General features: G+C 41.5%; 1 protein-coding gene across 1 annotated transcript in view; it reads left to right on the top strand.

Annotated features, from left to right (window-relative positions):
• Positions 1-17851, top strand: part of POC1A (POC1 centriolar protein A) — a 199395-nt gene extending 181544 nt beyond the window's left edge. The window contains exon 11 of the mRNA XM_074198113.1: positions 17197-17851. Within this exon, the coding sequence (XP_074054214.1) occupies positions 17197-17223 (27 nt within the window). The 3' untranslated portion in view covers positions 17224-17851. The remainder of the gene's footprint in view (positions 1-17196) is intronic.
• The last annotated feature ends 5019 nt before the right edge of the window (positions 17852-22870 follow it).

Below are 22870 nucleotides of genomic sequence, written 5' to 3'. Positions count from 1 at the left end.
CTTGTGTGACTGGACTGGATTCCACCAGTCTCTGCTAGGCAATGGTCTGTTTTTCTCCCTAGCATTCCTGGGAGCATGGTTGGAGAGTTCCTCTTTGGTGCCAGCTGTTGACTTCACCATACTTCCTCAGAGGAGAGCCTGCCTGCCTTTTTCCCTTAATAAAAGAAGGATTTTAACAGTGCTCTTGTAGCTTCAAACCCACTGGCTTAAACTTCAACTCTTTTGTTGGGAGATAAGCCCTTCCACACCCAGGGGAAAACTGGGAAAGCACCTTTGGTGGCTTTCTGTCCATTAAAAAAAAATTAATTCCTGAAGTCTTATTTCTGTACGTTTTTTTTTCCTTTCTAGAAGGATAGAAGACCTTGCCTCGGGGTTCTGAGCTCTTTTGGAACATGGAATAGCCGGATGGCTAAGTAAAGCCCACAGACATTGAATCTATTCTTGAACCTCTCTTTCTTGCTCACTGGGGGCAATATCTCCATTCCTGGTTTCTATCTGACTCACAATTAGAAATTCCTTATAGCTGCCAGTTAACCTCTTTTATGGACGCTCTGGTTAGCCAGAAGAAACCCTGGCTGGATATCACCTTCCACTTCACTTCTTTGTTCTAATTATACAAGATTCCATCCCCCCCCCCCCAAGAAACTCCAGCCAGACAAAACCTTTCATTTCTTCTACATTCCTAGCTTTAGTTTGTGTGGTCAGCCACGAGGCCCCCCACCCCCACCCCAGGCTTTGGGTCACTCTGCAGTCCCTTTCCTAACTCTGACTTCTAAATCTTTTTGACCCTGCTTTCCTCTGTTCAGTCACTCTAGTCTGGCCTGGGTGGAGGAATTTGGGGCTTTTCCTGTCTAATGGAGAGGAAATTAGCCAGCAAAAGGCAAGTTCTTCTGTTTCTCTCCTCACTGGAAAGCATCTCTGTTGCAAGAGGGTGGTGGCTCCTGCCACGGCATGGCCAGCTGTGAAACCCCCCCACCTTAACCCTCTTCTTCCTCCTCCTCCTCCTCTTCCTCCTCCCCTTCCCCCCTCCTCCTTCTGCCCCTCCTCCTCCACCTCCTCTTTTTCTTCCTCCTCCTCTTCTGGCTTTTGCCACCTCCTCACATGTTTCTAATTCCCTACAAGGGCTGTTGTCCCCCCTTCCCCCACATTCTCATTTCCTCTCTCCACATTGCATGTGGAACTCGTTAGGGGGACCAGAAGGGTTTGTTAGGCAGCCACAACCAAGGGGCTGCTTGGGGCTAGACTCCAAGAGGCTTACAGGACCCAAGTGGCAGGAGGGCTGGCAAGCTTCACTCACCTACACCCCAAGATGCAGAGGCTAGAAGCCTCCAATCCGGCCACCATTCAAGATTATAGTTCCCTCTGTAGTCTGGGCCCTTGGAGGGGCAGAAGGGGCTTGGCAGCTCGGAGGAGGCAGGAGACAGAAGAGAGAGGGCAACTGTGGTCTCTCTCCTGGAAGGTCGGCATGCCAGGCAGCCCCTACATAGCCAGATAACACCCTTCCTACATTCGGGGTAGCTGGTCCAAAAATTGTGGCATCTAATTCTGGCTCCCTGAAAACTGGATGATCAGAATTTCACACAGGCCAGTGGGGACCCTTTCCCTACCTTTGTGCTTGGCCAACTAAGGATAGTCCTGGTTTGTCTAGATCCAGGAAGATATTCTTTCTCAATTCAGTCGATTAAAAAAAAAAGACAATCAATCCATAAAAAGCTGTTACGCATCGAATATGTACTGGGCTAGTTGCTGGAGAGAATAGCTGCAAAGAATGAAACAATCCCTACTCCCAAGATGCCAAACACTATCTGTTGAATCTGGGGATTCACAACCCCTGCCTTCAGAAAGCTTAAAATCTAAGCTATAGTCTTTTCTTTTCTTTCTTTCTTTCTTTTTTTTTGCAAGGCAAATGGGGTTAGGTGGCTTGCCCAAGGTCACACTGCTAGGTAATTATTAAGTGTCTGAGGCCGGATTTGAACTCAGGTACTCCTGACTCCAGGGCCGGTGTCCTTTCCACTGTGCCATCTAGCCATCCCCTAAGCTTTAGTCTTTTATTATGTACACAAATAAGATATAATAGTAATAATAATTTATATCTTCATGGATACATATGTATACACAAACATAAATATTTAACTCTGCAAAGTAATTAAAATGGGAGAGAGGCAAATTGCTCCAAGCCAGGGATGTCAAACTCAAACAGAAAAAAAAAATCACATATTAATTGAGAAATTGTCTATGTTGCACAGTATTTTTATTTATTTTGTTAAACATTTCTCAATTATATTTGTATGTTTCTGACTGCCTTTGGGGGTTTTGTAGATGTGACCACTTAGATTTGACATTCATGAACACAATTTGAGACAGAGAAAAACACTTTGAGAAAGCATTAGGGTTTCGTGGAGAAGGTGGTTCCTGACCTAGACCTTGTATGAAGAGAAGGAAATCAATTTTCCAAGAGAAGGGATTGTGGGCATTCCAGTTGTTGGATTGGGTTATTAGGGGTAGTGGGAAAACCTGAACCAAACCACAGAGGCAGGAGAGGACAGGATAAGTCTGCCAAATAGTCCATTTTGGCTAGAAAGTGAATTTCGTGAAAAGACTTAGTGTGATATATGGCTGGAAGGATAGGCTGGAGCTAGATTCAGGAGGGTCTTTAATAAGCTAACAGGGTGTTGCTATTGGTTCTTATATAAAAGAGGGACATGGTCAGACTTTTGAATTAAGAAGAATGGGGGGTCAGCAAGGTGGTGCAGTGGATAGAGCACCAGCCCTGGAGTCAGGAGGACCTGAATTCAAATCCAACCTCAGACATTTAATAATTGCTTAGCTGTGTGACCTTGGGCAAGTCACCTAATCCCATTGCCTTAAAATGTAATAAAAAGAAAATTTTAAAAAGAAAAAAGAAGGGGCGGCTAGGTGGCATAGTGGGTAAAGCACTGGCCCTGGAGTCAGGAGTACCTGAGTTCAAATCCAGCCTCAGAAACTTAATAATTACCTAGCTGTGTGGCCTTGGACAAGCCACTTATCCCCATTTGCCTTGCAAAAACCTGAAAAAAAAAAGAATAGCAAAAAAGAAAAAAGAAGATCTGGTAGTTGTGTGAAGAGTAGCATAAAGCAATGAGCCTTTTGTAAAAATTAATTTTGCTTATTCAGTTTAACAAACACCTTCTCTATCTCTTACCTCCTCCATTCTGTCATCAACTGAGAAAGCAAGAAAAACAAAATCCCCTGTTACAAATATATAGTCAAAAAATAAATTCCCAAATTAACTGTGCCCTCCCCCAACATCCAAAAAAAGTCTCAATCTGCACTGAGTCAGCTGATTTTATCATGAATCCTCTGAAATCATGATCAGTCACTGTGCTGGTTAGAGTTCCTAAGACTTGCAAAATGAATTGTCTTTAAAATATTGTCCTTGTATAAATTGCTTTCCTTGTTCTACTCTTTTCACTTTGCGTCAGTTCATAGGAGTCTTCCCAAGTTTTTATGAAAACATACCCTTCATCATTTCACTTATTCAGCTGTTCCCTAATTGATGGATTTCCCCTCTGATTCCAATTCTTTGCCACCATGAAAAGAGCTGCTATAAATATTTTTCTATATATGGGTCATTTTCCTCTTTCTTTCCTCTTTTTGGGGTATACACCTGGTAGTGATATCATTGGGTCAACAGCTATACATAGTTTAATAGTTTTGGGAACATTCCAAAATGCTTTTTAGAATGTATAGACTAGTTCACAGCTCCACCAATGGTACATTAAAGTATCTTTTTTTCCCCATGGCCATTCCAACATTTCTTATTTTCCTTTTTTTATCAACTTTGCCAATTGATAGGTATAAGTTAGAACCTTGGAGTTGTTTTAATTTACATTTCTCCAATTATAAATGATTTAGGGCAGTTTTATATGGTGAATGATATCTTGGGATTTCTTTCCCTGAAAAATGTGTTAGTATTCTTTGATCATTTATCAATTGGAAAATGACTCTTATAAGGTGAAGCCAGTTCCCTATATACCTTAGAAATTAGATCTTTATCAGAAAAATTTGCTGCAAAGATTTTTCTCCTACTCACCAGCTTCTCTTCTAATTTTAGCTGCACTGGTTTTATTTGTGCAAAAACTTATAGCAATTAATTTCTTTCTTGTTAGTCTGCTTTGTTTATGATGTTATTCTTTATACCTAAATCATGTACCCATTTGAGCCTTATTTTTGTATATAATATGAAATGATCTATTCACAATTCCTATTAGACTACTCCCAGTTTTCCCAACGTTTGTCAAGTAGTGAGTGTTCAATCCAGTGATTAGTATCTTTGGGTTTATCAAACACTAGGCTACTATATCATTTCCTTTTGTATAATGTGTATCTAGCCTATTCCATTGTTCAACCTCTCTAATTCTTTTTTTAACTCAATTTTATTTCAGTTCCAAATTCTCTTCCTCTTCCCTCAACTACCTCCATCTTTTGAGAAGGCAAGAAAAATAAAACCCACTGCAATTTTGAGCAGACATGAAAAACAAATTTACACATTAGAAAAATAAGAAAATTTGCTTCAAATTATACTTGGAGCCTATCAGTTCTCTAACTGGAGATGGATAAGAAGTTTTATCATTGAGTTCTTTGGAGTTGTGGTGGATCATTGTGTTGAACAGAGTTGCTAAATCTTTCAGAGTTGATTATCTTTGTAATATTGCTGTTACTGTATAAATTGTTCCCTTGATTCTGCTTAACTTCACTTTGTAACAATTCATACAAGTCTTCCCAGGTTTTTCTAAAACCATGTCCTTCATCATTTCTTATAATACAATAGTATTCCATCACACTTATATACCATAACTTGTTTAGCCATATTCCCCAATTAATGGGCATCCTCTCAATTTCTTCTCAATTCTTTGCTACCACAGAAAGGTCTGCTATAAATATTTCTGTAAATATATGTCCTTTTTCTCTTTGCTTTTTTTAGGATACAGACCTAGTATTGGTCAAAGGTTATGGATAGTTGAATAGTTTTTTGGGACATAGTTCCACATTGCTTTCTAGAATGATTTGAACTAATTCACAGTTTCACCAACAGTGCAATGATGTACTTGTTTTCTCAAATCATTTCCATTTTTGTCATTTTTTTGTCATTTTCCATATTAACCAATATGATAGTTAGGAGGTAGTACCTTAGCGTGGTACAATGTGCATTTCCCTGATTAATAGTGATTTAGAGGATTTTTTTCACATGATTTTTGATAGCTTTGCTTTCTTCCTCTGAAAACTGCCTACTCATATTCTTTATCAATAGGGAAATTACTCTTATTCTTATAAATTTGATTAATTTCCCTATATGTTTTTAAAATGAGACCATAATCAGAGAAGTTTGTTACAAAGATTTTTCTCCCAGTTTCTTGCTTTTCTTCCAATTTAAGCTGCAATGGGTTTTGTTTGCACAAAAACTTTTTAATTTAAATAATTATTTTTTTAATTCTTGTGTATTTCTCTATCTCTTATTTGGTCATAAAATCTTCCCTAAGTCATGGATCTGAAAGGTCATTTCTTTCATTCTTCATTAATTTGCTTATGATGTTGCCCTTTATGTCTAAATCATGTACTTGTTTTCAGCTTATCTTGGAATATGATATGAGATGTTGGTCTTTGTTAATTGCTTCCAGTTTTCCCAACAATTTTTGTCAAATAGTGAGTTCTTGCCCTAAAAGCTTGGATCTTTGGGATCTATCAGATTCTAGGCTACTGTGATCATTTGCTTCTATTTACTGTGTACCACCCTCTCTATTTCTTACTCAATACCAAATTGTTTTGATGATTATATAGTATAGTTTGGAATCTGGTGCTACAAGGGCCCCCCTTCCTTCCCTTTTCCCCCCCTCCACCAATTCCCTTGATCTTGTTGGTCTTTTGTTCTTCCAGGAGAATTTTAATAGTTCCCCCCCCCAACTCTATGAAGTAATTCTTTGGTAATCCAATTAATTTGGCACTGAATAAGTCAATTAATTTAGGTAGTATTGTCATTTTATTATAGTAACTTAGTCTATCCAATTCTCAAATTACTTAGATCTGTTCTTATTTGTATAAAGTGTTTTGTAATTGTGTCCATATTCTGTGACTATCTTGGCAAATAGACTTCCAAGTATTTTATACTGTTTGTGGTTATTTTAAGTAGAATTTCTCTTTCTATCTCTTCCTGCTGGTTTTTGTGGTAGTATACACAGAAATGCTGGTTATTTATGTGGATTTATTTTATATCCTACAACTTTGCTAAAATTGTAATTTTTTATTAGTTTTTTATTGTCTCTCTAAGGTTCTCTAAGAAAGTCAACATATCATCTACAAAAAACGATAGTATTGTTTCCTCATTTTTGCCTATGCTTATCCTTCAGTTTCTTTTTCTTGTCTTATTGCTCAATCTCTCTATTTCCTAACTAGTATCTAATCATTTTGATGATTACTACTTGAGATATGGCATTGCTGGACCTTTTCATTCCTACTTTGTTCATTTTTCCCTTGAGATCCTTGACCTTTTGTTCCTCCAGATGAATTTTGTAATGATTTTTTCCTAGTTCCATAAAATAATTCTTTGACAGTATGACAGATATGGTACTGAATAAGCAATTTAGTTTAGGTCTATTTTCATTTTTATTATGTTGGCCTGTCCTATCCATGAACTATTACTATTTATTCTCCAGTTCTTTAGATCTGTATTTATTTGTCTGAAAAAGGTTTTGTAATTATATTCATAAAGTTCTTGTTATGAGTGTGTCTTGTCAGATAGACTTCCTAATATTTCATAATCTCTAACTATTTTGAATGAGATTTCTCTTTCCCTTTCTGTTTGATTTTATTGGTAATATACAAAAATTCTGATGATTTTGAGAATTTATTACATATCTTTCAGCTCTGCTAAAGTTGTTAATTGTTTCAATTAGCTTTTTTAGTGAACTCTTTAGGATTCTATATGCAAACCATCATATCACCTGCAAAAGCAGTAGTTTTATTTCCTCTTTGCTTATGTATATTCTTTCAATTTCTTTTCCTTGTCTTATTACTATATATTTCTACCACTACATTGAATAGTAATGGTGATAATATAGATTCTTACTTTAGCCCTGAAAAATCCTCTCAATTATCCCCATAATAGATAAGAATGGGTTTCATTTTTGTGGCAAGGTAGTCCCTTGACAGTCTAGTGAATCCTATGGACTCCTTAGAATAATGGTGCCTTGCCTATACTCATAATTACAGGAAATGCTAAACTTCAGTTAGAGGTTAGTGAAACAAAAAAAGTATTTTTAATGAACCTACTGAAATCTATTCCCAGGTTTAGAACCCTTGTATTCCATAGATGTAAGACCAAAGGAGAAACCAATTAGAAGACCATTACAATGGCCAAGGCAACAGATTATGAGGGCCTGAACTAGAATGATGTCCCTAGGAGTGGACAGAAGGGGACTGATAAGAGAGATGTCCATGTAGAATTAACAGGATTAAGCAAGTGATTAGATATGGGGGATGAGGGAGAGAGAAGGGTCAAGGATGACTCTTAGTGACCAGAAGGACTCCTGGATAACTGGAAGGAAGATAATGCTATCCACAAAAATTGGGAAGTTTGGAGAAGTGAGTTTGGGGGAGGAAGTTTATGAATTCTGTTTGAATATGTTTATTGGAGAGGCTAGCAAGACATCTAAATGAAGAGATACAGCAGGTAGTAGTAGTAGGCTGGAGCTCAGGAGAGGGATTAGGGCTGGATTTATAGAAATGAGAATCATCTGCCCAGATATACTGGATCACATGCAGGTGAGATCACCAAGGGAGAGATTATAGAAGAAAAAAGTGAAAAGGGTTCAAGATAGAGCCTTGGTAAGGAGACAGGAAGGTGGATGGTGGTGAGGAGACAGAAGGTGGATGATGATTCAACAAAGGATTCTAAATGGTCAGATAAGGAGGACAACAAAGAGAGAGACCAGTATGTTGGAAGTCAAGGGAAGAGAATACCCAAGAGGAAGGGGCAGTCAATACAGTTGAATGCTTCAGAAAAGTCAGAAAGGATAGAATTGAGGAAATCTGTGTAGAGATTATTGATGATCATAAAATGAGATATTTCAGTAGAATGAGGCAGCCAAGTAGTGCCATAGTACAAAGACCTCTAGGTCTGAAGTCGGGAAGACCTGGGTTCAAATTTTATCTTAGATACTTAGTAGATTTGTGACCCTAGGCAAGTCACTTATCCCTGTTTACTTTGGTTGCTAATCTGTAAAATAAGCTGGAGAAGGAAATGGTAAGCCATTCCAGTATCTTTGCCAAGAAAGCCTCAAATAAGGTCATGAAGAGTAGGTCACAACTGCAAAACGACTGATCTAAGGTAATGTGTCAGTCAGAAGCTGGATTGCAAAGAAGCTGAGAAATAGAGTTCTCCTACTCAAGGTAACCTGGAAAAGAGCAGAAAGGGATTGATCCTGGGGAGGGGAGTGAAGAGAGAGACTGCTGAGCTCTGTCCTCTGTCCCTGGAACAGGACTCTGGGCCTCTGACCACATTCAGATCCTGCTCACAGTCTAGGCCCCTCATAGAACAGCAGGGACCCCCCACCTCAGCCCATGGCAGAGGGGGGTGCATATGGTCATTCACAGACCAGGAGGGAGGACAGAGCCTCACACACTGAGATCCTTGTGGGAGTGTTCCAGAAGCTCAGGAAGAACCCTAAAACCAGGCTAAGGCTGGGAAAATGAGCAAGCAGAGGAAAAAGAGGAACACCATTGAGAAATATTTCACATATAATCCCAAGAAGGATCAAAACACTCAGTCTGAAGATAAGGAGGCACAAGCTCCTGCATCTAAAGACTCCAAGAAAAACAGAAATTGGGATCAGGCTATGACAGAGCTCAAAAAAGACTTTGAAAATCAAATGAGGGAGTTAGAAGAAAAACTGGGAAAAGAAAGGAGAGAGAGGCAGGAAAAACATGAAAATTAAGTCAGCAGCTTAGTCAAGGAAATCCAAAAAATGCTGAAGAAAATTACATGCTAAAAACCAGCTTAGGTCAAATGGATAAAACAGTTCAAAAAGTTATAGAGGAGAAGAATGCTTTAAAAAGCAAAATTGGCCAGATGGAAAAAGAGATAAGAAAACTCTCTGAGGAGAATCCTTCAGACAAAGAATAGAATTCTGGGAGATTGATGAATTTACCAGAAATCAGGAATCAATACTTTAAAACCAAAAAAATGAAAAATTAGAAGAAAATGTGAAATATCTCATTGAAAAAACAACTGATATGGAAAACAGACTTAGGAAAGATAATTTAAAAATTATTGGAATACCTGAAAGTCATGATCAGGAAAAGAGCCTTGACATCATTTTCAAAGAATTACTACAGGAAAATTGCCCTGATATCCTAGAAGCAGAGGGCAAAATAGAAATGGAGAGAATCCACTGATCCCCCCGAGAAAGAGATCCCAAAAAACCAACCCCTAGGAATATTATAGCCAAGTTCCAGAACTCCCAAGTCAAAGAGAAAATATTACAAGCAGCCAGAAGGACACAGTTCAAATATCGTGGAGCTGCAGTCAGGATCACACAGGACTTAGCAGCAACTACATTAAAAGCTCATAGGGCTTGGAATATAATATACCGGAAGGCAAAAGAGCTTAGAATGCAACCAAGAATCAACTACCCAGTAAGGCTGAATGTCCTCTTCCAGGGAAAAAGATGGACTTTCAATGAACCAGGGGAATTTCAAATGTTCCTGTTGGAATGGCCAGAGCTGAACAGAAGGTTTGATCTTCAAATACAGGACTCAGGTGAAGCATGGAGATTGGAGGAGAAGGGGAAAATATGAGGGACTTAATGATGGTGAACTGCATGTATTCCTGCATAGAAAAATGATACTGATAATACTCATATGAACTTTCTCAGTTAATAGAGCAGGTAGAGGGAGCTTTTATAGTTGAAGCACAGGAGAAAGCTGAATTCGAAGATAAAATATGGTGTAAAAATGGAGTCAATAGAAAAAAAGGAGATGCAATGGGAGAAAGAAAAAGGAGAAGGGGAATAGGCCAAGATATTTTATATAATAAGATTTTTCTTTATTACAATGAGCTATTGCAATGATATGGAAGGGGCAAGGCAAGGGGGAATGAGGGAAACTTCGCTCTCATCAGAGGTGGTTAGGAGAGGAAACAGGATATAAACTCAATGGGGTATAGGCATCTGGAGTAAGAAGGAGAGAGGGGGGACAGGGGGAAGGAGGGGAGGTGAGTCATGGAGGAGAGGATGGACCATGAGGGGAGAGTGGTCAGATGTAACACATTTTCTTTTTTACTTCTTTCGAGGGGCTGGGATTGGATGGCCTGTCCGGGACCATAGGGCCAGGTAGATGCTGGGCCTAAGGGGTGGTATGGGGGCTCAGGGCCTCTTGGCCCCAGAGCTGGGGATCTGTCTGCTGTGCCACTCAGCTACCCTACAGCAGACTCAGAGTGAAAGGAGAGAGAAAATATAGTACATGGTAGTGGAGAAGTACGAAAGGAGGGAGTTGCGATCAGCAGTGGCAACGGTGGAAAAATACGGAAGTAACTTTTGCCATGGACTTATCATAAAGAATGTGATCCACCCGTGACAGAGTTGTTGGTGTTGGAACAAAGACTCAAGCACATTTTTTGTTGTTATTATTTTTGGGGGGGTGCAGGGCAGGTGGGGCTGGGTGGCCTGCCTGGGGCTGCATAGTGAGGTGATCGTTGGGTGTCTGAGGCCGGATTGGACCTGGGTGTTCCTGGCTCAAGGGCCAATGCTCTGTCCACCACCCAGCCACCCCTACTATTATTACTATTTTGTTTTATTTTGGGTCTTTTTTTTTCTTTTTTTGGGGGGGGCAGTTTGCAGGGCAGTGGGGTTGGTGTGGCTTGCATGTCACATGGCTGGGTGATAGTTGGGTCTACGGGGCTGGATGTGGGCTCGGGTGCTAATGGCTCCAGGGCTGTTGATCCGTCCATTGCACCACCTGGCCATACCTACAATTATTACTATCATTTTTTAATTTTAATTTTTTTCTCTCCCCTTTACTTTATTGCTCAAGCAAGTCTATATCTATGGGGAGGAGGGGGCATTTTGTTTACTCTTAAACAAGAATATTTTATTTATGTATAAAAAGCATTATTTGTAAAAAAAAATCTGCATACCCTTTGATACAGCATACCACTTCTCAGTCTATACCCTGAAGAGATGATGAAAAAGGGTAAAAACATCACTTGTACAAAAATATTAATAGCAGCCCTGTTTGTGGTGGCAAAGAATTGGAAATCAAGTAAATGTCCTTCAGTTGGGGAATGGCTTAGCAAACTGTGGTATATGTATGCCATAGAACACTATTGTTCTATTAGAAACCAGGAAGGGGGGCAGCTAGGTGGTGCAGTGGATAGAGCACCAGCCCTGGAGTTAGGAGTACCTGAGTTCAAATCCAGCCTCAGACACTTAATAATTACCTTGCTGTGTGGCCTTGGGCAAGCCACTTAACCCCATTGCCTTGCAAAAACCTAAAAAAAAAAAAAAAACCCTAGAAATCAGGAGGGATGCGAATTCAGGAAAGCCTGGAGGGATTTGCATGAACTGATGCTGAGTGAGATGAGCAGAACCAGAAAAACACTGTACACCCTAACAACAACATGGGGGTGATGATCAACCTTGATGGACTCGCTCATTCCATCAGTGCAACAATCAGGGACAATTTTGGACTGTCTGAAATGGTGAATACCATCTCTATCCAGAGAAAGAACTGCGGAGTTTGAACAAAGATCAAGGATTATTACCTTTAATTTAGAAAAAAAAAAACCTATCTGATCTTGCTATCTCTTATACTTTATGTTTCTTCCTTTTAAGGATATCATTTCTCTCCCATCACACTCAATTTGGATCAATGTTTAAACAATGTAAAGACTGACAAACTGCCTTCTGTGGGGGTGGGGGTGGGAGAGGGAAGTAAGATTAGGGGAAAAATTGTAAAACTCAAAATAAATAAAATCTTTAATAAAAAGACAACAGAAAAAAAAGAAATAGAAGTGGGAGATAGAATATTATATGTGAGGAACATCAAGTGGGATTTCTTGACTAGAATGTAGAGCATATGAAGTAAATGAAGTCAAATCACCTTGGAAAGACACAAGTAAAATTATAAAGGACTTTAAATGTCATATTAAAGAGTTTATATTTTATCCTAGAGACAATATTTACTGAATGTTCTTGAGCAGAGGAGTAATGTGATCAGACCTGTGCTTTAGGAAAATCATTTTGGCAATTTAATGAAGATAGTAGCTGTTTGAATGAAGAAAAGACAGTGGCTGCAAGTTATTTTGTAGAATCAATAAGACTGGATTGTGAATTTGAGCAATTAGAGGTATTATTATATTAGAAAGTGGTAGTTTCAGGGGAAAAGAAAATGAATTTAATTTCATAAATGCTTAGTTTGAGATGTTTATGGATAGTCTGGGAGGAGATGTCCATCCAACTTGCATTTGGTGATGGGGAGATGAAGGTCAGAAGAAAGATTTGAGATCTGTATGTAGATTTGGGAGGCATCTGCACAGAGATAATAGTTTGATCAATAGGAGCTGAGAATATGAGACAGACAGACAGACAGACAGACACAGAGAGAATGTGTATGTGTGTAATGAGAAAAGTTCCTAAGAAAAAAGGGAGTGGGAGGATAAGGTTTTAGCAAAGAAGAGTAGTCAGAGAAATAGGAAGAGAATTAAAAGTGAAGAAAATCTGCATGAATTGATGCTGAATGAGATAAGCAGAACCAGAAGAACATTCTATACACTAACAACAACATGGGGTGAAGATCAACCAAGATGGTTCCATCAGTGTAATACTCAGAGACAATTTTAGGGGATTTCTCATGGAGAATACCATCTGTATTCAGAGAAGGAACTGTGGAGTTTAAACAAAGACCAAAACTCATTATCTTCAATTAAAAAAAAAAAGTTGAGAAATAAAGGGTGGAGAGGAAACAGAGTCAGGAAGTAAAGATGTTTTAGGGACACTTTCTAGAAGTTTAGCTGTGAAAAAGAGAAGATACACTGGATGATTACTTGAGGAAGAGGTAGGTGCAAGGGCTTCTTTTTTTTATCATTTTGTTTTCAAAGATACAAAAAACCTGAGCAGATGTAGATAGCAACTAAATAGACCAAAGGAAAGGGAGAGATTGTGGATAAGGGGATTGATCAGTGGAGCGAGTTCTTGGGGAGAAAGAATAGACCCAAGGGCATAAATATAACATAAGAGTCATTTCTTCCTTCTGTAAATAGTGATGAAGGGGTGAATGAGTGAAGGAATGAATCAACAAATGAATAAATCAATGAATGAATGAATGAATATTATTTCTCATAAAAACCACTGATTCCAGACCACAGCATCCTGGCTATGTCTAGGGAAGCTTGTTTGCATCTGCCCTTAGAAGCCTTTTCCATTCTTCACTAAGCACAAAGATGCCATCTCAGGATAAGACTTGGACCCTGGTTAGTCCCACTAACAGGCCCACCCAACGTTGTGGCTTCAACCTTCCTAGGCACATCTCTCCTCCATTAACTCCTAATAGCAGATGTCCATACAGAGAGTAGAAGTCAACAACAGCAAACTTGTATTTATCATCTGTAATCAGGACCCCTTTCTCAGTTCTGAGAGGGAGACAGAGAAGAGGACCCAGACCTTGAGGAGCCTGGATACAGACACAAAAAAAAGAGAACTTAAAATTCATAGCAATCCGGGGCAGCTAGGTGGCGCAGTGGATAGAGCCCCGGCCCTGGAGTCAGGAGTACTTGGGTTCAAATCTGGTCTCAGACACTTAATAATTACCTAGCTGTGTGGCCTTGGGCAAGCCACTTAACCCCATTTGCCTTGCAAAAACCTAAAAAATAAAAAAAAAAATTCATAGCAATCTGAGCTAATTTAATGAGTGGAGCAGACACACAGAGATTTGAGACCTGAGGAAAGGGAAAAGACCCCTTTGGGCTGGAGCAGTCTGGACGGTTTCCTGGAAGAAGTGAGAACTTGAAGACTGGGTAGGATTTGAATGGTGGAAGAAGGAGAAACAATGTCCAAAGCAAGGGGATTGATATGAGGCCAGGGTGAAGGTGGGAATGATGCTTACTATGGCAACTAAGGTGGTAAAAGGGGAGGGTGCTGGGTCTGGAATCAGAGAGACCTGAGTTCAAATGTGACCTCAAACTCATCTGAATGATCCTGGGCAAGTCACTTAACCTGTCTGCATTTCCTTTATTGTAAAATGGAGGGAATAGCCCCTCATAACCCCCAGAGTTCTCCTGAGGAATGAGTAAGATATTGATTGTAAAGCACAGTCACTAAATGCTTCCCTTCAAGGATAATCCCAGGGAACTGAGTTCAAATTCTGCTTACTCATGTGACTTTGGGCAAGTTAGTAATACTAATAACAGCTAATATTTACATAAGACTTCAAGATTTGTAAAGTATTTACCTATATTATCTCATTTGAGCCTTATAATTATAAATTTATGAAATAAATATTGCTATTGTTCCCATTTTATAGATGAGGAAATAGACTGAAAGAGGTTCAGTGATTTCCACAGGATTGTATAGTAGTAAATGTCTGAAGAAGGCTTTGAATGTTTCCAAGCCTCAGTTTCCTTTTCTGTAAAATGAGAAGATTGAACTGGATGACCTCTTAAGGTCTCTGAAGTTCGAACTTAAGCCTAGGTTTCCTGACCCCACCATCTCACTCCTCTACCCACCCCTCTGCTGGCTCTCCCACCCCCTCCTCTACCACAGTCTAATGTTCTTTTCCAGTTGCATGCTTCCTCCTCAGAGGAGAAAGGAGGTCACCGCTCACTCTGGAGTTGAGGTTGAGGATGGGAAACCTCAGGGCAATAAGGTCAGACTGGGAGGGTGACATTTTCCATTGAAACCTTAACCATCTTGATCCACACTGGCCAGAGCCAAATCTTCCTGCGCCCCTGGCTTCTAGGCTTGGTTACCTCCCATGACGTCAGCTGGGCCTGGGCCAGGAACCTGTTCTGGGCCCTGGGTGAGGCATGGGGAAGAAGGCCCCGCCTTTCCTGGGAAAGTAGCCTGGCTATTGGTCAAGTCAGAGCTTCCTCGCTGGGATGGGCCTCTGGGCTCTGGCCTCAGGTACCAAAGGGCTGCCCAGATCATCCTGCTTCCCCACAGATGACATTGGTGGCTCAAACAGCCCTGAAGGAAAGGCCTGCCAGGCCCTGCCCACTTCTGGACCCTGCTCTGTGTTGTCCTTCCCAAGACTAGGGAGGATTATGGCTAGGCCAGTCTTGAGACCCCAGACCAATTTGATTTCATTTTATCTTGGGCAAGAAGGCTTAAAATTGGATGAATAAAATAAAAACTTTTGTAGCCTCCATACCTTCTAAAAATAAGTTCATGAATTTATTCATTGGTTCATTAATCTATCCATTGGTTTATTCATTCATTTATTAGCTCATTTATTCATTTACTCTTTCATCTCTTCACCAGTTCATTCCTTCATTAATTTGTTCATTAGAACATTTATTTGTTGGTTCATTCTTTCATGATCAGTTCATTTATCCATTTACTCTTTCATCTATTCACTGGATCATTCCTTCATTAATTTGTTCATTAGGTCATTCATTTGTTGGCTTATTCATTATTTTACTGGTCAGTTCATTGAGTTTTCATTTGTTCATTCATTCATTCTGTAGTTGATTCAATCATATGGTTTATTCATTGGTTCATAAGTCATCCATAGGATCTTTTGTTGATTCATTAGTTCATTGATTCATGCAACTATAAATATTTTTTGAGTCCCCCAGGCCACCTTCTCTGGGTCAGAGCCTTTGGGAAAGTGGAGAAAAGAAGACATGGTGAACTAACAGAAGGCTGAGCCTGAACAGATGAGTTTCTGAGTCAGAGGCCTGTAACGGAGTCGCTTAAATGCTCCAAACTATTCTTCATTTCCTTCTTTACTTGGTGTAGTGAGTGGCAAAGCTGAGACTTATCCCCCAGTTGCCAAACAAGCCGACCCCTCCTTGCTGCCTCCATCAACTCTCCATGAGAGATCCCCTCTATTAGAGATCCCACGGATCTCCAGTTCAGCCTCAATGGAGCTTGCACAGGATTAGCTTGTCCTGGGATTATGGGTCTGATCCCGACCCTGTAACTGTTCTTTAAACTGAACTGAACCCTAATCTGGACAGAGACAGAGCCCTGACCTTCACCCCAGAATGAGTCCTGAGCTTCGGCTGCTCTTGAGAATGCATGAATAAAGGGCCAGATGAGAACATCAATGACCCTATCAGACAGGGAGTTGATTGAGGAGGGGTAGAAGACTGGAAGAGTCTTGGAAGGTGAGTGGGGTACTAGCTGTCCACAATCAGGTGTGAGTGACACTCTGGCTGTCAGTGCCTCACCCCCGACGTCCCGTGCTCTCATTTACAGTCCTCCATATCTAGGATCACTTGGGTTGGCACCTGATGATAAGACAGCGAGGCAGGATGCCCCAGGCCTTCTGTGGGTGACTCAGGCATCATCAAACTGGGACTTGCCTGTTTCCCAGCATCATTTCTTCTTTGTCATAACCTTAGCAATCCAGAGGAGGAGGATTCTTGACAAACAGGGCTGTGGGAATGGTAGACAGAGAGGCATCAACAGCCAGCCTGGTCAAGTGGCCCTCAAGTCCCAGCGGATGTTGGGGGAGACACACCTGACTCATCTTCCCCCACCTACAGGCACTGAGAGCCCCTCCCAATATCCCGGGAATCCCTGAATGCCTCCCAGGAGTGCTCCTTCCCAGAGTTGGTTTGGTCTCCAGTTTTCTGGATCTGATAAAATCTGAATTTATCTTTCAACCATATCCCAGACTCCAGAATCCAGGAAGAAGCCAGTTCCTTAACTTTAATTTGGCTTTGCCTTTTCCCCCTCCTAAGAAGCCCTCTTTGAGAACTAAGGCCTGGATATTAGTGAGAACACCAGGAAGAGAGCATCCTTCATCCTTCTACAGCCTTGGTTGTTTCCAATGCCTCCATCTCAGCCTTCAGGAAGCTGGTTGTCCAACTGGGAAGGTGGGATTCACAACTAACTCCCCTATACCCTCCTTCTCTAAGCTCAATGAAGTGATCCATTCTCAGAGTTGTAGAGATAGAAAGGACCTTGGAAGTCAACTAATTTAAACTCTCTTCTTTTACAGATGAGGAAGCTGAGGCACAGAGACTGAAGTGATTGACCAACCACAGTTCTTAAATGGCAGAGCTGCATATGAACCCCAGGGATTTGCCTCCAGACCCAGCCCTCTCTACCTTAGCACACCTCTGACCCACCCTCAGGACAGACCAGGGCCCACCCCTGGGTGAAAGTGGTCTCTCAGGTCCTGCCCAACCCCACCCTTTTTCTGGGAAAGGTGACTGTGGGTGGAGAGGGAACTGAGGCTGGGCCTTTGGGGAGCTCCTCCTCCACAGGGCAGGCCAGGTGATTAAGAGGGAAACCCAGAATGGGAAAGGAGATAGATGAGCTGGATCTTACCTGCATTGTCCTGTCTCCACCCAGCCCCTCCACCCTGGGCTGTAGCAGGGTTCCTTCCTCCGACCAACCCAGGGAGGGGCAGTCAACATTTGGGGGATATGGAAACTTAGCTTTGGAACATCATTTCATCACAAGTGAAGCTCAGAGAGGAAAAGGATGGGCCCAAAGAGGTTCAGTGAATATCTTCCAATTGGAATTTATATCAAAATCTTTTGACTTCTGGGGCGGCTAAGTGGCGCAGTGGATAGAGCACTGGCCCTGGAGTCAGGAGTACCTGGGTTCAAATCTGGTCTCAGACACTTAATAATTGCCTAGCTGTATGACCTTGAGCAAGTCACTCTTAACCCCATTGCCTTAAATAAAGAAATAAAAAAAAACCTTCTGATTTCTGAGCTCTTGCCATTACATCAGGCCAAGGAGAATATGGAGAGAACGGCCTGGAGAGGATACTAGGGATCTGTGGGCCTAGAGCCAGTGAGGGCCAGAGACAGATTTGGGTTCAATTTAAGAAAGAACTCCTCAGGAATGAGTTCTGTCCAGGGCTAGAATCATGTCCTTGGAAGGTAGGTAATGAGGTCCTTCCTCATCATTGGAGTAACAACAATAGCAGCTCCTCTCTACTACGTATTCAAGTTTACTGAAACACTTTCCTCACAAAAACCTGGCAAGGTAGAGGGCAGGTATTATTATCCCACTCTACAGATGAGTAAACCAAGACTCAGAGAAAATAAGTGACATGTGCAGGATCCCACAGCTTTCCTCAAGGCAATGGAACTGGATTAGGTAATTTCTAAGATGTCTTCCATTTTTCTCCATGCTGAATATTTAGGTCAATTGGCAGAACCCAGGTTCCATCCTAGGTCTCCTGGCTTCAAACCCTTTGCTGTTGCCATAATAAACTTCCTAAAAGAGTTTAAGGATACCATCTCCTTAAGGATCCCATCTGCTTTTCTATGTCTGTCCCCTTGGACAAGTCCCACAACCCCCTGACCCTTAATTTTCTCTTTGGTCAAATGAGGAGGATTTCTGTTCTTTGGGACTCGTGGAGGTGAGGAATAAGAAAGGGGCAGCCCAGCCTTTGGAAAGGATGCTTACAAACCTAATGAAATCCCTCCTCCAGAGCCTGGCAGGAGGCAATGCTTCCCATCTGGCCTCCTCCTCTGGGACCTCACCCCTGGTTGTCCCCTTGGGTCCACAGAATCAGATTCTCCAAGCTGGGAGGACTCCCAGAGGCTGTTGGGACACTGACTCATACCTGCACAACACATGGCAAGGTTGGCTATTCATATCCTGCTAGAAAACCTCAGGTAATAAAGAACTTCCCAAAGCAGCCCACCCCACTCAGAATCAGGGCTAATTGTTACAATGAGCCCAACTCAACCTCTCTTGAACTGGCCCCCATTACTCCTAGTACGCCCAACACACATACACAACCCAAGAAAAACAAAAGTTACTCTTTTTTCTAAGGTGTAGCAGCCCTTCAAGCTCTCCCGTCATACCCTTCCTTCTTTTTTCTTCTCCTTCAGGATCATCACCATTCCCCAGTTCCTTCAATCATGATCACATGGCATGGTCTCAGGTTCCCTTCACCATCCTAGTGATCCTTCCCTGGGCACACTCCAGCTTGTCAATGTTCTTCCTAAAATATCACTCCCAGAATGGAAAATAATCCTCCAGGTGAGGGCAGACTAGGAAAGCGAGCAGTGGATCATCCATCACCTTGGATGCCCGAAAACCTTCTCCTCTCATTGTGGCCAAGATCACCCTAACTTTTCTGGCAGCCAAGTTATATGACTGACTTATATTAAGTTTCTGGTTCACTAAAAAGAAGCTCAGATCTTTCCTTATGTACCATTGTTTAACTGTGCCTTCTCCTTTTAAAATTTGTACAGTTTGCTTTTTTTTTAATTCAGGTAGTCAGTTTTATATCTGACTCTTTTTATCTCCTCCTTTCAGGGTTTTTTTTTTTTGGTAGAAATACTGGAGTGGTTTTCCCCATTTCCTTCTCTAGTTTATTTTATAGGGATTTGAATTCAGGAAGATGAGTATCTGACTCCAGGTCCAGCAGTCTACCCACTGCATCACGTAGCTTCCCCAAACCTGAAGACTTGAGTTCAAATTCTGCCATGGACTAGCTGTGTGACCCCAGGCAAGTCAGTTAACCTTCAGTCTTTTTTCTTATTAATAAAATGGGCATAATAATAGCACCTGCTTCCCAGGATTGTTTTGAGGAACAAATGAAATAATAATTATATTCCTGTAAGTGCTATGTAAATCTTAATTATTATTTTTTCAATGATTTTTATTATCCCCAATACTCCTAAGGTCAGACTTTACCTTTCCTTCCCCCTTTTCTCTCCCTTTTAGAGGAAACTTAACAGAGGCACCTCTCTCCTCCTAAAGTTCTATGTGTATTTGTGGATATATGTATTCTGTATATGTGTGTTTAGTATGTATGTGTGTACACACTATTTAATTAATGACCCTGTCATACTTTTGTGACTGTAAATCACCACCAACACAAGGACCAACCTTGTGACTCAGGCAACCCTATTTCCCACATTCAATTATTAGCAATTAGCAACCTAGATATGATGAGTATTTCCAGATCCCTTTGAACCTCCTGAGAGGCTTGCTTAGTCTGGGGTTGCCTCGTCCAGATCCCTGTCTGGGTCCCAGGAGGTTGAGCCAGGGCTGAACATAGCAGTGGTCCCCTCCTCCTCCCCGCCAGGGCTGGGGGCAGGATGTCATCGTCACCCTTGGGAAGGAAGAAAAGGGACCCTTCCCCATCTTGGCTAGGCCTGGGACCGTGGCACCCCCCCCCAATTTCCAGCGGCCTCCTCTGACAGTCTAGGTCGGCCTCAGACACTTACTAGCTGAGTGAACCTGGGCAAATCATGTAATCTCTCCCTTCTGTTTCCTCATTAATAAATAGAATGGGAATAATAACAATACTAACTTCCCAGGGTTGCAGTGAGATAATATAGGTCAAGTCCTTTGTAAACCTTAAAGTGAATAAATGAATGAATGAAATAAAACATGTTTATATTACCATTATACCAAATAATAGATTACCATTCTTTTCATTTTCTGTCCCAGTCTCTTTTTTTTTTATGTTTTTGCATGGCAAATGGGGTTAAGTGGCTTGCCCAAGGCCACACAGCTAGGTAATTATTAAGTGTCTGAGACTGGATTTGAACCCAGGTACTCCTGACTCCAGGGCCGGTGCTTTATCCACTGCACCACCTAGCCACCCCTCTGTCCCAGTCTCTTAGGGCTCTCCTTCTGAGACCTGGGCCATTCCCCAGGGGTAAAAAGGTGATTTGTGTTGACTACATAACTCTCTAGAGATAATGGACCTGAGATCTGTCAAATAGGTCTTTCTTTAGATAAAGCTGGGCTTTGATCTGAGCTTGGGCAACCACCCCTGATGATAGTTGGGCATCAGCATGGTAAGGGCTATGCTTCTTGCCTTCCTGTGACATGGGTTTCTGGATTAACTCACATGGATATTATTTACCTGTCTGGCAGCCTTTATCTTCAGAAGTCCAGTGCCCTCCCCACAGCCTGCCTCTTCCCCGGTCCACCAAGGCAGGGTCCTGGGGAGAAATAAGAGCATGATGATGGTTCACCCCAAAGGCCTCGACCTTCTCCTCCTCTTCTCAGAAGACTCCTTTACTCCCCTCAGGCCTCCTAGAATGTCCCAGGGTAGGGGGGCTCCTGACCCGCAGGCACAGATATTTTTTGTCCTGGAATACTGAGGAGTAGTGCTGAAGAGGAGAGCCTGAGATGGAGACATTCCTTCTGAATAGCCATAAAAACACCCTGAGGAATCTTCTGGTTCAACCTGATTATCCTACAAATAGGGAAACTGAGGCCAAGATAAGTGAAGTGTCTTGTCCAAAGTCACACAACTTGGTAGCATTAGAGCACTGGACTTCAGGGTCAGAAGACCCCAGTTCAGATCTGATTGTGACCCTGAGCAAACCATGGGCTTCCGATTTATTTGTTTATTTTCTCTCAGTCTCAGTTTTGTCATCTGTAAAATGAGGAGGAGAAGGAGAAGGAGAAGGAGAAGGAGAAGGAGAAGGAGAAGGAAGAAAGAAGAAGGAGAAGAAGAAAGGAAGAAGAAGAAAAAGAACACCTACTTCCCCAGATCACACAAAATAACATAACATAACATAGAGTCATTGCTCTTATTAAATCGAAGAAGCTAAAAAAAAAATTTAAAAAGAGTCTAAACCGTAGAAGCTAGATTTGAACCCACAGGACTCTAATGGTAGACATTCTGTGTTCCCTTTCCACTCTACATTTGGTCATTTTCTCATGCTGAGCCTTGTGTAACCTATCCTTGCTGCCAAAATCTCAGGATGGGAGTAAGCACCCTTCTCTCCCTCCCTCCAAAGCCAAGCTGCTCAGGAAATTTTGGGCATGATGGGACTAATGGGAATTCCCCCCCCCCCCAAGTGCATCCTCCTCAGGGGGTTCAGCCGTCCTCCTCCACAGAGCTTGGACAAAAGCTTGCTTCAAGGCCCAGGGGACTGGTAGATTCCACTGTCAGAGATTCTTGGGAAATGACCATAGACTGAGCAAGACCACAGATGAGCCCCTGGTGGAGACCCAAAGGGGAGAAGGATAAGGGGAAAACAGCCCTTTTCCTGCAGAGTGGCTGATCTGGGGAGGAGCCACAGCTCACCTCTTACTTTTGAAAGAGCAGAGGAAGATTCCTCATCTTTCATCTCCCCTATTTCCACATCCTCTTTTTCCTCTAGACAGTCACCCTTTTTTACTACAGTTTGTCATGGCCCCCAAAAGTTGCCTGGAATGTGAATTTCTCCATACCAAACCCAACTCCCTACCTGGTGTGTATCTTTTATTAGAGATGAGTTTATTTGGGGAAAATGTTGGCTCTGAGATAAGTGAAAATTCTACTGAGAAATACTGCTTAGCTATTGAAAATCATCTGCTTAATTAAAAATATATTTTTCCAATAAAATAGTAATGCTCAACTTATCTCAAAACATTAAATTTCTAATGAACTAATCTGTTCAGTTTGGGAAACAATATGGAATTAAACAAGAAAAAATAGCAAATGGTTCACACCTTTTGACCCAATGACCTGCTAATAGATTTCTATCTCCATCAATTTAATAGACAAGAAGAAAAGACTTATCTGTACAGAAGTAGACCCAGTATCATTTGTAGTAATGGAAAAGTAGAAAAGAACCACGTGCCCAGTGGAGAATGGAAGGGCAAGTTGTAGTACATGAATGGAATGGAATATCACTGTATGTAAGGAACAATGGATAGTAAAAATTCCAAGAAATGTAGGCAGACTTGCA

Source organism: Macrotis lagotis, chromosome 8 (genome assembly GCF_037893015.1).
Source record: "Macrotis lagotis isolate mMagLag1 chromosome 8, bilby.v1.9.chrom.fasta, whole genome shotgun sequence".
NCBI lineage: Eukaryota > Metazoa > Chordata > Mammalia > Peramelemorphia > Peramelidae > Macrotis > Macrotis lagotis.
This window is presented reverse-complemented; position numbering and strand designations above follow the sequence as displayed.